This window comes from Cololabis saira, chromosome 21 (genome assembly GCF_033807715.1).
Source record: "Cololabis saira isolate AMF1-May2022 chromosome 21, fColSai1.1, whole genome shotgun sequence".
NCBI lineage: Eukaryota > Metazoa > Chordata > Actinopteri > Beloniformes > Belonidae > Cololabis > Cololabis saira.
The window spans coordinates 6,295,692-6,311,677 of NC_084607.1; the positions used below are offsets into that span (position 1 = coordinate 6,295,692).

At 44.1% G+C, this 15,986-nt stretch overlaps 1 protein-coding gene across 1 annotated transcript in view; it reads left to right on the forward strand.

Moving 5' to 3' along the window:
• LOC133422549 (myosin heavy chain, fast skeletal muscle-like) overlaps positions 1 to 15,986 on the forward strand; it is a 56,264-nt gene that overhangs the window by 23,348 nt on the left and 16,930 nt on the right. The window contains exons 21-29 of the mRNA XM_061712570.1: positions 667 to 909; positions 1,773 to 1,949; positions 3,367 to 3,512; positions 3,586 to 3,676; positions 6,206 to 6,595; positions 8,678 to 8,804; positions 9,478 to 9,596; positions 9,666 to 9,862; positions 11,473 to 11,656. Coding sequence (XP_061568554.1) covers positions 667 to 909; positions 1,773 to 1,949; positions 3,367 to 3,512; positions 3,586 to 3,676; positions 6,206 to 6,595; positions 8,678 to 8,804; positions 9,478 to 9,596; positions 9,666 to 9,862; positions 11,473 to 11,656 — 1,674 coding nt within the window. The remainder of the gene's footprint in view (positions 1 to 666; positions 910 to 1,772; positions 1,950 to 3,366; positions 3,513 to 3,585; positions 3,677 to 6,205; positions 6,596 to 8,677; positions 8,805 to 9,477; positions 9,597 to 9,665; positions 9,863 to 11,472; positions 11,657 to 15,986) is intronic.

Consider the following 15,986-nt stretch of genomic DNA (forward strand, 5'->3'; position numbering starts at 1 on the left):
TGTAATTAATGATTTCGTGTTGCGTGTGAATCATGAAATGTCAAACTGTCAGTTTCACTCGTCAAACTCAGTGGGCGGATTCCAAACACCTCATTGGTTACCCTGCACATCAAATCATTAATTAAATGTGTCATTAATTAAATAAATGTGTCATTAATTAAATAAATGTGCCATTAATTAATTAAATACTGAAATAATTGAATATATTTTTGTACTTAAAATGAATTGTATTTTAATTAATTCCAATGTTAATTAACTAATACATTTAATTAATTAATGATATATTTCATTCCAATTTTAATTTATTAATGACACATTTAATTAATTCATGCTTATTTGATTCCCATTTTAATTAATTGTCTATAATAATCTAGGGATGACCCGATACTGTTTTTTTAACACCGAGTACGAGTATTTTAATTTGTGTACTTGCCGATACCGAGTACCGATACGATACTTCTACCACAAAAATAAATAAATAAAAATGCAATGAAAAATGCAATGAATTGGAAGACAGGTTTTATTTGCAACGGATAAATTCAATAAAAATTAAAACTGCAAGCAGCGATGAACGGGCCCTCGCACCCTTAATTGATGATGCATTTATTTATTTAATTTTGGCATTAAAAATCCTCCATACATGCTGACGCTGACTGTCGTCTGCAGGATTCTGAGAACCTCGGCGACGCAGAGGAGCGATGCGAAGGGCTGATCAAGAGCAAGATCCAGCTGGAGGCCAAACTCAAAGAGGTGGCCGAGCGGCTGGAGGACGAGGAGGAGATGAACGGAGAGCTGACCGCCAAGAAGCGGAAGCTGGAGGACGAGTGCTCCGAGCTGAAGAAAGACATCGACGACCTGGAGATCACGCTGGCCAAAGTGGAGAAGGAGAAACACGCCACCGAAAACAAGGTAAAACAAGGTCACTGTCGCCGTCAAGTACATGAGAGATGAAACGCCGTGCTGCTCTTATTCTGAAAACCTTTCAGAGACATAAAGTGATGAGATGAGACATTTGGATAACCTGCATTGCAATGCCAAACACTGCATGGCACAGTGCATGATGTTTTGCATTGCACTGCATTTTTTTTTGTATCATTTTATTCTATATTTTTCTTTTTCTTTGCAGAACTGTTGTTTAATTACGGAAGAGTATTAGGGCCAGGCCGGAGAAAAAATATTTGAGCGGGGAAGATTTTTTTTTATTGTGCACTTCGAGAAAAAAGCCGAAAAGTCGAGAAAAAAAGTCGAAATTTCGAGATTAATGTTGAAATACAATTTTGAGAAAAAAGTGGAAATGTCGAGAATAATGTTGAAATACAATTTCAAGAATAAAGTTGAAATTTCGTGAATAAAGTCGAAAATTCGCCTTTTTTCTCAACATTTCAACTTTATTCACGAAATTTTGACTTTATTCTTGAAATTGTATTTCAACATTATTCTCGACATTTCCACTTTTTTCTTGACATTTCCACTTTTTTCTCAACATTTCAACCTTTTTCTCGAAGCGCATAATGAAAAAAAAATGTTCCTCCTCTAAAATATTATGGTTATTTTTCTCCTGCTTGGCCCTAATACTTTTCCATAGTTTAATAAACTATATTTTAAGGATTTTTAATATTTATTTGATACATTATTGTTTTTATTAATCAAACAGAAAAATAATCATTAGAATAATCGTCTAATTACTCATTAGATTAGTCGACTAATCGATAAAATAATCGCCGATTGATGGCCCCCCCGGTTCTAGTCGGCGTCTCTGCCTCTGTGTCCAGGTGAAAAACCTGGTGGAGGAGCTGGCGGGGCAGGACGAAGGCATGTCCAAGCTGACCAAGGAGAAGAAGGCTCTGCAGGAAGCCCAGCAGCAGACGCTGGACGACCTGCAGGCCGAGGAGGACAAAGTCAACTCTCTGACCAAAGCCAAGGCCAAGCTGGAGCAGCAAGTGGATGACGTGAGTATCGGCGGGCCGCCTTTTGTGATCAACATTTTTTATTTTCAAAAACAATACAGACAACGACAATAACAACAACATCGCGGCTCGTTAACAGTAGAACACAAGAAATAAAAGATAAAACAGGATAAAAACGTAGATATCAATGTGGATTCTTACAAATCAATAATCATGTCAGTAATAAGCAATAAGATAAAGGACATGTTCTCGAAGAAAAAACAAAAAAAAACAGTAGTGGACTAGGAAAGAAAGAAAGTTAGACCATTCGGCGCGCCGTGTGGAAAGGTGCACCCTCAGTTTTGTGTGTCATTTTTGGATTTAAAACACACATACGGCGCACCAACCGAAAAGGCGCTGTCTAAACACACAGAGCGCCGCCTTACAACACACACACGCGCCGCACAAACTTAGTTTGATTGTACTTTATTTAAGTGATTACATTAATCAAACCCATCGAAATCGTCATCCTCCGTGTCTGCATTCATCCGAGCCTGATCGCGCTGAGATCCGGGAGAACTGATCAGCTGCGACGGGCAGAGCCCGCAGCTCTCTGGCCGTGCTGAGAAGCCGAGTCACTTTCCGTGCCGTGCGGCCCCTCGGAAATGATGCCGGCTTTTGCAAAAGCCCGAACAACAGTCCAACCCAGCAGACACGTCGGCCCATGCATCTACAATCCTTCAACAGTAAACGACGGAGCCCGCCGACCGATTCCTCCGGCGTTCAGGCCCGCCTCTGCGGTGTATTCTTCTCGGTAGCGAGCCCGAGTCTCCCCGTCCGCTCCAGGTGTCCCGCCACGGAGCCGCCGACGGGCAATCACGGGCAATGCACGCGCCCCCTTCCCCCTTTAACGTTCTCATGGTGGTCACTACAACGTCCGCCTTATGGTTCCGCGTTAAATCGACGCAGCCCTACGGCGTACGGTGCGTGTCGCCGCGTATCCTACGCCGTAGGCTCTGCCTCGGTGTAACGCGGAACCATAAATCAGCCTTTACAATAATACAATGTGCGCATTCCGTCATTGAGCCCGCAGTACATTTAAAAAAAAAAAAAAAAAGACGTTTATATGCGCCCAATGGTCCCAAAAATATGGTACCTGAACAAACTGTATCATATCTGACTAACGACTCCTAATGAGGAGAGAGAGCCCTTTTTTTGAGGAAATCCCTTATGGTATCAGCTAAACCTGACCACGCCTTTACAGTAGCTGGCCTAGCTTTGTTAAGTCGTGCAGTAGTGCACTCAAGAGAGGCTATACTCTGATAGGATGCCATCCAGTAGTGAGTCAAAGAGATATTCGGATTATACCACAATGACAATATAGCCTTTTTCGCCGCAGTGAGACCAGCAAACAGTCATCTACATTGATTCAAAACTGAGAGATAGCCTGGGCGACTTGACTAACTTTGTCTGTTTCCAGCTGGAGGGCTCGCTGGAGCAGGAGAAGAAGAGCCGCATGGATGTGGAGAGAACCCGGAGGAAGCTGGAGGGAGACCTGAAGCTCACGCAGGAATCTCTCATGGACGTGGAGAACGACAAGCAGCAGTCGGAGGAGAAGGTTAAGAAGTAAGCTGCGCGGTGATTCGTTCAACATCGATGAGGAAACTTCAAACTGACACTGAACTTCTCGTCTTCACAGGAAGGAGTTTGAAAACAGCCAGCTGCTCAGCAAGATTGCAGATGAGCAAACGATGAACAATCAGCTCCAGAAGAAGATAAAGGAGCTCCAGGTAGTAAAACTCATTAACCAGAGATGCACCGATCAGGATTTTGAGGACCAATCACTGATCACTGATCTCCCTTTTTTGGGGGGGGGGGGGGTGGGTGACGACATCCACTGCCAATCCAGGAAGCAGGAACATACGGAAACACACGTCAAGCACTGGAAATCTGCAACAAAAAAACACAAACAAAACACGAAACCGGCACGGAGCCATCCAAAACAACAACAGCAATCGACCTAAATCTTGAGATCTGATCGCAGTCTGAGCTAAGCTATCGCTACCGCTACCTAACCCCAAAAACTAGAGAGCCAGCATGCAGGTGAACAAGCCAGTGTGTATGTCTATGTGTGTGTGTGTGTGTGTGTATGTATATGTTTGTGTGGCTGTGTATGTTTGTGTATATGCATGTGACTAAGTGGCTGTGTGTGTGTGTGTGTGTGTGTGTGTGTGTGAGTGTGTGTGTGTGTGTGTGTAATAAACCAAACAAAGCTCTACCTGAAGTGTATCTATAGTGGGGGAGGGGGGGAGCAACCCCGCCACCCGCGAGACCAGAGGCCGATAAGGAAGAACCCGGAACCCAGGCCACCGGCAACCCCACAGAGGGGAGAAGCAGGAGGGAGGCAACCCACCGCCTGCGAGGCCCCCCCTCGGCGGCGGCCGAGGGGGTCCGCGGGCGGGGCCCCCACGGCGCGGGAAGAAGCAGCCAGGGATCTGGCGGTGGCTGACCGTGGCTGACCGCGACCCAGGCAATCCCCGGCCACCCGGTCCGGGCCGGACACGCGGCCAGGAGGCCCTCACCCTTCAGGCATAGAGGAATTAAATCTTAAAATAAAAAAGAATTATGAATTATTAAGCTTTGTGAAAGCTTTAGCGATAGCATCCGCTGCGTGTGAGGAAACTCTTGTGAGTGAAGCAAAACTCACACTAGAAATCCAGATGTCACTCGTGAAGCGACTGACACGACTGTTGTCCTGCATAAGGCTGTGGATGTAAATTGTTTGGTATAACTCCGGCGGAATTTCATCAATGAAATAATTACGACGCAGCAGCGCGTACTGCGGATCCAAGCTGCTAACAACGCGTTTAAACCCGATGTCTTCTACAACAGAAAGTGGCTGATGAGCAAAGCATATGAATCCATTACCTTACGATGTAGTTCTTTATTTTTTTGCTGTCGTTTAAAGGTCTCTGTTACGTTCAGCTGAGTTAGCAGGGTTGCTCTTTTTCTTTCTCTGCCTTAGCGGCAGCCAACTTTGGCAACTCAATATAGTCCTTGATGTGAGAAAGTTTCAAATGTCTTATCAGCTTCATTGTGTTGAAATTCTTTTGTAACATTCCTCCTCAGGGTATTTCCCTCGTACACACCTTGTGAACTGCAAATTTGTTGTCCTTTTCGGACATTGTAAAACTCCCATACTGGCGAGGCCATTTTCAGTGTTGATGGTTTGTAGAGAAGTCGGTCTCGGTCTGAGGTGTGGGAATGCAGGCGCTGGCCGCGGTTTGTTTGGAAACGTCATCATATTTTCCAATACCGATCAAAACCGATAGGGCCATTATCGGGCCGATACCGATCGGCAGTGTTGTGCTAGTTACTGAAAAATAGTAACTAGTTACCGTTACTAGTTACTTCATTAAAAAAGTAACTCAGTTAGTAACTCAACTACTTAGACCAAAAGTTAGACCAATTTTTTAAATGCTCCCATTAATCCCCTCTAGCCTTCATTTCAGCAGGTACTGTATGGATTTGCATTGTGCCTTGTTTTCTGCATTCTGATTGGCTAAACAGTCTCCCCGCTTCTTCACTTCCTGTGTCAATAACGTTGGTTGCTTAGCAACAAGCTGAGAACGGCCAATGAGCTTCAGCAGCAGCTCAAGAACGGGACTCTTTGATGAATCGTTCATTACAGTCTCAAATATAACCAATGTTGCATGTTGGTTTATAAGAATCTTTTTGTCCAGAAGAAAAAAAAGCGACAAAACGACCTATAACTATTTTCTTCTCTCGAAAAAACACACCTGCACCGCGGCTTTAGGAGAAAAAGACGCTACAGAATCGGGATGCAGCGGCTCAGAAGAGCAGTGGAATACGTGCGAGGTGGTGCTGATCTACGCAATTTGAAGCCTTCTATAATAATTGTAAAAAGAATTTCACTTATCACGGGTTCTTTTTGGAACGTAACCCCTGCGAAAAACGAGGGATTACTGTAATGACAATATCGCCACGTTGTGAAACTCGCCGTCTCTTGGCTCATGACCGTCATGTTTTTGAACGCACACATACTACGTTTCCTCTGGTCTCCGCGTGTGGGGAAAAAAAGCTTCACTGTAGCCAGAAATAACGGAGTAACGGTAACTGCGTTACTGAATTTAAAAAGTAATGCGTTATAGTATTAGTTACCGCAAAACTAACGCCGTTACTGTAACACGTTACTAAATAACGCGTTAACACTGCCAATCGGTTGCCGATCAATCGGTGTATCTCTATCACTAACCCCCGTGTGATGGTCCCTACATCCTACGTTCCTGTGTTTTCAGGCTCGTATCGAGGAGCTGGAGGAGGAGGTGGAGGCAGAGCGGGCCGTCCGGGCCAAGATCGAGAAGCAGCGGTCGGACCTGAGCCGGGAGCTGGAGGAGATCAGCGAGCGGCTGGAGGAGGCCGGGGGCGCCACCTCTGCGCAGGTTGAGATGAACAAGAAGCGCGAGGCCGAGTTCCTGAAGCTGCGGCGCGACCTGGAGGAGTCCACGCTGCACCACGAGGCCACGGCCGCCGCGCTGCGCAAGAAGCAGGCGGACGGCATGGCGGAGCTGGGCGAGCAGATTGACAACCTGCAGCGCGTCAAGCAGAAGCTGGAGAAGGAGAAGAGCGAGCTGAAGATGGAGATCGACGACCTGGCCGGCAACATGGAGACCGTTGCCAAGGCCAAGGTACGTTAGTTAGTGTTCAGTAAACATCTAGTTAGTGTTTAATAAACCTCTAGTTAGTGTTTACTAAACCCCTAGTTAGTGTTAGTAAACCTCTAGTTAGTGTTAGTAAACCTCTAGTTAGTGTTTAGTAAAGAATCTAGTTAGTGTTTAGTAAACCTTTAGTTAGTGTTTAATAAACCTCTAGTTAGTGTTTAGTAAACCTCTAGTTAGTGTTTACTAAACCTCTAGTTAGTGTTAGTAAACCTCTAGTTAGTGTTTATTAACCTCTAGTTAGTGTTTAGTAAAGCCTCTAGTTAGTGTTTATTAACCTTGTAGTTAGTGTTTAGTAAACCTCTAGTTAGTGTTTATTAACCTTGTAGTTAGTATTTAGTAAACCTCTAGTTAGTGTTTAGTAAAACCTCTAGTTAGTGTTTAGTAAACCTCTAGTTAGTGTTCAGTAAAACCTCTAGTTAGTGTTTAGTAAAGCCTCTAGTTAGTGTTTATTAACCTTGTAGTTAGTGTTTAGTAAACCTCTAGTTAGTGTTCAGTAAAACCTCTAGTTAGTGTTTAGTAAACCTCTAGTTAGTGTTTATTAACCTTGTAGTTAGTGTTTAGTAAACCTCTAGTTAGTGTTTAGTAAACCTCTAGTTAGTGTTTACTAAACCTCTAGTTAGTGTTAGTAAACCTCTAGTTAGTGTTAGTAAACCTCTAGTTAGTGTTTAGTAAAGAATCTAGTTAGTGTTTACTAAACCTCTAGTTAGTGTTAGTAAACCTCTAGTTAGTGTTTACTAAACCTCTAGTTAGTGTTAGTAAACCTCTAGTTAGTGTTAGTAAACCTCTAGTTAGTGTTCAGTAGACCTCTAGTTAGTGTTTATTAACCTCTAGTTAGTGTTTAGTAAAGCCTCTAGTTAGTGTTTATTAACCTTGTAGTTAGTGTTTAGTAAACCTCTAGTTAGTGTTAGTAAACCTTTAGTTAGTGTTCAGTAAACCTCTAATTAGTGTTTAGTAAACCTCTAGTTAGTGTTTAGTAAACCTCTAATTAGTGTTTAGTAAACCTCTAATTAGTGTTTAGTAAACCTCTAATTAGTGTTTAGTAAATCATCTAGTTAGTGTTTATTAACCTATAGTTAGTGTTTAATAAACCTCTAGTTAGTGTTAGTAAACCTCTAGTTAGTGTTTACTAAACCTCTAGTTAGTGTTAGTAAACCTCTAGTTAGTGTTTACTAAACCTCTAGTTAGTGTTAGTAAACCTCTAGTTAGTGTTAGTAAACCTCTAGTTAGTGTTCAGTAGACCTCTAGTTAGTGTTTATTAACCTCTAGTTAGTGTTTAGTAAAGCCTCTAGTTAGTGTTTATTAACCTTTTAGTTAGTGTTTAGTAAACCTCTAGTTAGTGTTAGTAAACCTTTAGTTAGTGTTAGTAACCCTCTAATTAGTGTTTAGTAAACCTCTAGTTAGTGTTTAGTAAACCTTTAGTTAGTGTTCAGTAAACCTCTAATTAGTGTTTAGTAAACCTCTAGTTAGTGTTAGTAAACCTCTAATTAGTGTTTAGTAAACCTCTAATTAGTGTTTAGTAAACCTCTAATTAGTGTTTAGTAAATCATCTAGTTAGTGTTTATTAACCTATAGTTAGTGTTTATTAACCCTGTAGTTAGTGTTAGTAAACCTCTAGTTAGTGTTTAGTAAACCTCCAGTTAGTGTTAGTAAACCTCTAGTGTTAGTAAACCTTTAGCTAGTGTTAGTAAACCCCTAGTTAGTGTTTAGTAAATCATCTAGTTAGTGTTTATTAACCTATCGTTAGTGTTTAGTAAACCTCTAGTTAGTGTTTATTAACCTTGTAGTTAGTGTTAGTAAACCTCTAGTTAGTGTTTAGTAAACCTCTAGTTAGTGTTAGTAAACCTCTAGTTAGTGTTTAGTAAACCTCTAGTTAGTGTTTAGTAAACCTCTAGTTAGTGTTTATTAACGTTGCAGTTAGTGTTCAGTAAACCTCTAGTTAGTGTTTAGTAAACCTCTAGTTAGTGTTCAGTAAAGCCTTTAGTTAGTTTTAGTAAACCTCTATGCGGGCGTCGCCAGCGCGGGGGTCTGACCTGCCGTTCTCGTTAACAGGTGACCCTAGAGAAGATGTGTCGCTCGCTGGAGGATCAGCTGGTGGAGCTGAAGACCAAGAACGACGAGAACACCAGGCAGATCTCAGATCTGTCAAATCAGAGGGCTCGGTTTCAGACGGAAAACGGTAAACCTGCACCCGAGACTCAAACTGGGTCATGTGACAGGGAATGACCCCGAACACGGCAGTGTAATGAGAAGTTTATATGGTGTTCATCTGAGATCGTAATATTTTTTTTCAATTAAATTCAATTAAATTCAATTCAATGCAATTTGTCTCTCCAGTGTTAGCGTCCCTCCATTGGCTCCCCATAAAATTCAGAATCTAATTAAAAATGTTATTACTTAGCTCCACAATATTTGCAAGACCTGATAGTGCCTTATGTTCCTGGCAGAGCTCTCCGTTCCTATGGAACCAACTTCCAATCTGTGTTAATGAGGTTGACACCTCTTCCACCTTTAAAACCAAACTAAAAACCTTTCTGTTTAGGTAAGCCTGTAGTTAGTGTTTAGTAAACCTCTAGAAACTGGGTCCTGGTCCAGGTTTCTTCTCTCCTAAAGGGGAGTTTTCCTTGCCACTGTGTGGCTTAAGGTTTTTCTCCCACTAGGGGAGTTTTTACCTGCCATTGTTTATGTAATAATTGCTCGGGGGTTTATGTTCATGTTCTGGGTCTCTGGAAAGATCCTAGAGACAACTTCTGTTGTAATAGACGCTGTATAGATAAAATGGACTTGAATTGAACAAGACATACATGGTTAAAAGAGGGGGTACTAACCAATAAGTGTTGTGGCTGTTGCAGCCGAAATGTCGCGGCAGATGGAGGAGCGAGAGAGCCTCATCTCCCAGCTGACCAGAGGGAAGCAGGGATTCACCACGCAGATCGACGAGCTGAAGCGACTGCTGGAGGAGGAATCCAAGGTCCACAAACCTACAAACCTCTTTATTTAACCCTGGTGTGCCACCGTTGACCGTCGCCGTCTCCTGCAGGCCAAGAACGCCCTGGCCCACGGCCTGCAGTCGGCCCGGCACGACTGCGACCTCCTGCGGGAGCAGTACGAGGAGGAGCAGGAGGCCAAGGCCGAGCTGCAGCGCTGCCTGTCCAAGGCCAACACCGAGGTGGCGCTCTGGAGGAACAAATACGAGACGGACGCCATCCAGCGCACCGAAGAGCTGGAGGAGGCAAAGTAATCTCACACCAGAGTTTTAGACAGTCATCACATTGTGAGAGGAGTTTACTTGATGTATTTAAAGTGAATCTTACCTAATTACTAAGTAGTGCTGTCAGGCGATTAAAAAATGTATCTAATTAATTACAGGATTTATAATTAATTAATCTAATTAATCGCATTTTAATCTCATATCTGCTAAAGGTCCCCAAATAAAGAATTAGAGTTCTAGGACATTACAAAATTGCAGTGCATGACTAATCAATTGAATCCACTAAGAAGAGAAGATTTGAAATCCACATTTTTATTGGTGAAGTGTGTCTCATAAATTAAATTCAAAAGCAAAAGCAAAAGCTCAAGCACATCAGCAAACCAATTAGAGCCAGTTCTTTGACAGTGGAAACAGAAAGCCCGGTTCCAAACTCAGCACTGGCCCAAAACCAGAACCAGAACCAGCCCTGGAACCAGTTTGGTGGAATAGGGGCATCAGTGGCCTGTTAGAAGAACCTTTTTATTCCTAAATCCAAACTAAACAGAGTTGAATGTTAAGCTGCCAACTAAATGTGCAGACGGTCAACAGGGACGTCTCCATTTCTTCTGAGATAAATCAAAGCAACAGTCAGTACGTTTACATGCAGCAAAGAAATGTGATTTCTGATCGTATCAGATAAACATCCAGAAGACCCAATCACTTGTCTGAGTTTACATGCTGTTCAGAGAATCGGATAAATGTCCAGAGCATGGCTGACTCCGTGACGCTAGGTGGCGCTGTAACCATGGTAACCATTTCAATAAAGAGCCACTTCCGGTTGGCCTGTATTGTTTGGCACCTTCCGTATATTTTTCCACTTTATTTTGATCTGCTCCGGTGTCCTGATGAAGCTTCCGCCATCTCTTTCGCGATCTTCATGTTGGTGTTTAAACAACTATTTAACACGTGCCATCTCCTTTCACTTCCGGGTGAACGCCCCAGAGGAAATTCTCGAGCATGCGCAGACTGCAATATCCGATGTCTCCGTATACATGGCGTTAACATTCCGACTATGAACGAATTATCTAGGTGTTGCTATCCCATTATTAAATGTCCGACATAGGTCCGAAATAGGTCCAAAGTAGATCGGATTAAGGTGTTTACATGCAGTTTAAAAGTCCGAACGATGTCTTATACGATCAGAAATCCGATTGAACTGCTGCATGTAAACGTACTGAGTGTTATTTAACTCGGATTAGGATTGTTACATAGAAACACAGAGGCATTAGCTAACGTTGATCACCACTGGCGTTGTGAGTTTAGCTCAGGTTCTCACAAAGTCATAGCTTTAAATCTACAGTTCGGTGAGTGGTGGTATCACATCTTGATGATGGTCCAATTTATACTAGTATTTTTTATTTATTACTATTTTTATTCTCCTTCTCTTCTTCTTATTATTATTGTATATACTGTTTATAGTGTTTTTTATTATTATTATTATTATTATTATTATTATTGTGTAATATTGATGCCTCTTGTGTTTTGCACTATCCCCTTTGCTGCTGTAATCTGGAAATTTCCCCTCTGGGGGACTATTAAAGGATTTCTTATCTTATCTTATCTGTCCCGTCTGAATGTGGCCTCGTCCCCCCGGCAGGAAGAAACTGGCCCAGCGCCTCCAAGAGGCCGAGGAGCAGATCGAAGCCGTGAACTCCAAGTGCGCCTCGCTGGAGAAAACCAAACAACGGCTCCAGAGCGAGATGGAGGACCTGATGGTGGACGTGGAGAAGTCCAACAGCCTGGCCGCCACGCTGGACAAGAGGCAGAGGAGCTTCGACAAGGTATTTTCCAGCGATGCCCCGATACTGTTTTTGTCACACAGAGTACGAGTATTTTAATTTGTGTACTTGCCGATACCGATACGATACTTCTACCACAAAAATAACTAGGCTAAAAATGCATTAAAAAATGCAATTAAAGCTGCAAGCAGCGATGAACGGGCCCTCGCACCCTTGTGCACGTTCAGGATGCAGTGGAAGCGCTTGTATGACTTGATGTAGATTCTTCAGGCCTGAACATTTAGCAGATGACACGACCCACGACTCTCTATATCAAACCATTCAAAAGTTATTGCAGAAAATCGGAAGTATCACATATCGACCAATCAGAAGAAGGGGCGGGGCTAATTCATGCCAATGAAGGTCAAGTACTCAATACCGAGTCCGATGACACCACCCATGAGTCTTTATGTCAAACCAATCAAAAGTTATGGCAGAAAGTAGGAACTATCAAATATGGACCAATCAGAAGAAGGGGGGGTGCGCTTTTTGGCTTCTAGCGTCGCCACGGTAACGCTTTTGACTGAGAAAAGTAATGCACGTCGTTGCAGAATGGAGACGCACATTTTGATGTATAACACACCTGGGTGCACGTTACGGTTCAGGCCGTATTAACTGCCGAAGGAATGGCATAAATTGCGCCAAAATTACGCGATTAATTCAAAATGTTCAAAATGGCCGACTTCCTGTTGGGTTTCGGCCATGGCGCCAAGAGACTTTTCTTTAAGTTGCAACATGATACAGCTGTGTACCGATTTTCGTTCATGTACGTCAAACCGTATTGTGGGGCTTGAGGCACAAAGTTTTCTATGGGGCGCTGTTGAGCCGTTAGACCACGTCCATTAATGCAAACCATTAAATATCAAATTTTTCGCCAGGCCTGGCTTGGTGCAAAATTTGGTGACTTTTGGGGCACGTTTAGGGGGAAAAAAGGACCTCATTTTGTCAGAAGAAGAAAAAAAAAAAGGGAAATTCCTACAGATAAAATAGGGCCTTCGCACTGTAAGTGCTCGGGCCCTAATAAATAAAATGAGTAGAATAACTATTTAAGTAATGAAATATAGAAAATGTATGCAATTATAACTGAAAAATGTTTTCATACCTTTAAACATATTTAAAGGCAAAAACATGGCACCAGTTATTCTCGTGTCCAACAAAACCTTCCTTTTTTGGGCGTAAACAAAAAAATACCAAAAGTTGTAATGTAATGATGAAAAAATAATCGATCTTTGGACATACGAATCGATTTTTAGAAATTAATATGAGAATTGATTTAGGAAAATCGGAAAATCGATTTTTTTCAACACAGGTGTTGTGCAACTCAAGGTAGCTTGGCTGTCCAGTTATCAAGGCTAATGATAATTCTATTAAAGAATTATTAATAATTAATAAAGTTGACTATTTATCAAATTGTATTATCAAAAATGATCATTCTCGTAGGGGCACCACCGCCGGGGCCTTACTTCCGGTGGGATTCGATAACTAACAGCAGAAAATCAGTCTCATTATGATTTGAATTATCCTGCAGAACAGCAAATCTTACAGAATAACAGTGAAGGCGTGATATCCGAACACTAGGCTCTGCTTAAACAAATCAATCTGTGACCAAATCTTGCATGAAATAACACAACCACTCATAAAGAAATCAATCAGAATTTATTTACATACGGGTGTCAAAAGATGATAAACGCAACACCCAAATAAAACTGATGGCAGAAATGGCTTACGTATCATAAAACAATTAATTAACTAGAAAAACATCACTAGAAAAATAGGACATGAAAGTTAAATGCATGGAATGAAAACAAAAAAAAAGAAATCAAGCAATAATAACGAAGATACAGAACATCTACAGTTCAAACGGGGCTTCTGTGGTCTTTTAAAGATGGACGCGCCCTCTGGGCCAAGTGCAATCGGACCGGATGGCGAACGCAGCATTTAAAACGTGCCTACGGCAGAAAACAACGACTACCAAATACTCAAACATGATAATGATAACAATGATGATGTAATCTCAACTCTGAACACAGATTTAGCTCTGTAACACGTTCTTAAGTTACTGATAAACAGAGATCCCGACTTCACACAGTTCTGAACCGTTCTTAGTCCTACTGATCTACCGTTCCCGGGCTCACGTTTCCTCGGGGATCCGGATCGGATGCCTGCGGGTTCTGTGACTGGGCCGTCCCTTCCCCTGAAACGGATTAGACAGCGGCGGGGCCGCCTCGTGCCGGGCCGTGGTTCCGGACCAAACGGAGGCTCACACGCATTCCTAGGCGCGGCGGGGGGACCGGTCTCTCCTTGCCGTGCTTCCCTCTCTGCGCCGGTCGCCGACGCGCGGCCGTCCGGGCCCCGGGAGAGCTCACGCCGGGCGAGACGCCGGCCGTCCGTCCCCGATCCCTGCGCCGGTTGGCAGACAGGGGCTCAGAGCGGGGAGGGGGGTTCGGTCTGAGTCGCAGCTGTGTCCCGATCTGGTTGCCGGGAGCGCGTGGGCGTCGGAAGCTTGGATCTGTGAACTTAGAGGACAGAGTTAGTGGAAGCCGGAGGCTCCCCGGGGGACCGCCGCTTCAACGACCGGACCCCGCAGGGCCCGGTCCGGTGCGGGCCTCCTGCCTCCCCCCAGCCCGGGGGGAGAGAGAGGAGATGGGATCCTTTGGCCTGGCCAAAGATCCAGCGCCGATGAGATGAAGTTGAGAAGAGAGATGGGGGCGGCTCCGTGCACCGCGGCTTCAACGGGCTGCAGGTCCAACGGAGCGGCCCGATGGGACCTTACACCTCCCCCCAGCCGGGGGGAGAAAGGGAGATGGGATCTTGGCCCAGAGCCAAACGATCCAGCTCGGATGAGAGGGTGATCGGAAGAGAGAGAAAAGGAGCAGCGGCAGGGTTTTTGATCCTACGCGCGCTGCGGTGACGTCATCGGTGCCTCATTGCGATTGGATGCGCGCGCTTGTAGGCGCCACCCCCCCCCCGCAAGGCATGCTGGGGGTGGTAGTTCAGGCAACGGCGCCATTTTATGAGGCACATTAAAGCGGAAAAGGGGGGTTCAAAGAAGCAGTACCATTTTGAGGTCTGGTTTTGGGCTCCGCTGCATCCGGCTCCCCCCCAGGGGGTGTCGCAAAACCCCAAGGAAGTCTGTTTTCCCTGGCAGAAACCCTGCTGGGTCCTTGTTTTGATCTCCGGCCATGCAGTGGGGGTCGTAAACGGACTATCTCGACCCAGGCCGAGATAACCAGGAGTTAGCAGCAGGGGGTCGCAGGACTTCAGGAAGAAGGGGCAAAGTCTGGTTTTACAGGTCCTCATAATCACAAAATGTTCATACATTTTATAAGTTCAGATAGGCATATGGGCGGGCACAACATCCCCCCTTCGAATCGAAAACCGGAATGCAGGGTCTGGTTGTCGAATCTAACAACGGTGCACCAGTCCATGTGGTCATAAACTCTGGTTGGGGGCGTGAGGCTAGCCTGGTTAGTCCACTAGGCGAGCAATGCACAAAAATATGAAAAGAAAAACATATTCAAAGCAATAACATCATTCATTTACCTAACACAGTGATATCACTCTTAAAGTGCGGTAGATGAAAGATAAAAGGAGGGGTTAGTTAGGTTTCAGTATGTACACTGTACCTAAAATCAAAAACCAACAATTTAACCACTCTTTGATTAATTGCTAGGCGACAAAAACACACAAATTAACTTATGTCGGCTATGGAAGCCTGGAATTTGTGTGTAGGCGTGAATTTTTTTTAACGCCCCAAAGTATCCTACCCCCCTTTCAGGTGTGGAGCGGGCTTCCACTTCTGGGTCAGAAAAATTGTGAGGGGGCCGCTGCATACAAGGTAATGCAGCTGTTCAGTGTTCTTTTGCTAAAAAGGTCAAACGTGGGACCCCCCTCGCTCTGAGGTACGGCGTCTGCGCCTTGGTTGTTAATCGTGATCTGTCCTCCTCTGGTTTACTTTAAGAAGACGCTGAGCTGCTTCTTCAGCGTCAGTAACAGTGATAACTGGGAAGGGCCGCAGCTCCTTTCGGGTAATTAATTTTTGGCTTACTCATGGTGGCGTCTGACCAGGGGGCTCAGGGGATGAGATGACCGGGCTCACCACTTTTGGGTCCAGCCTAAGAACAGACTTGCCTGTCGGTCGATCTCTATCAGCCTGCATGTCCACCTCTGCTGGTTCTCCGTCCACTGCGATGAGCTCTCTGCCATTAATAACCACACCTCAGCTCACGGTCCAGGCCCCAGCGCTTCGCTTGGGATTCTGGCAAGAGATTACACTTATTAACGAAGTCAGCTCACGTTATCACCCAGATTAGAAGAAATTAAACCGATAACA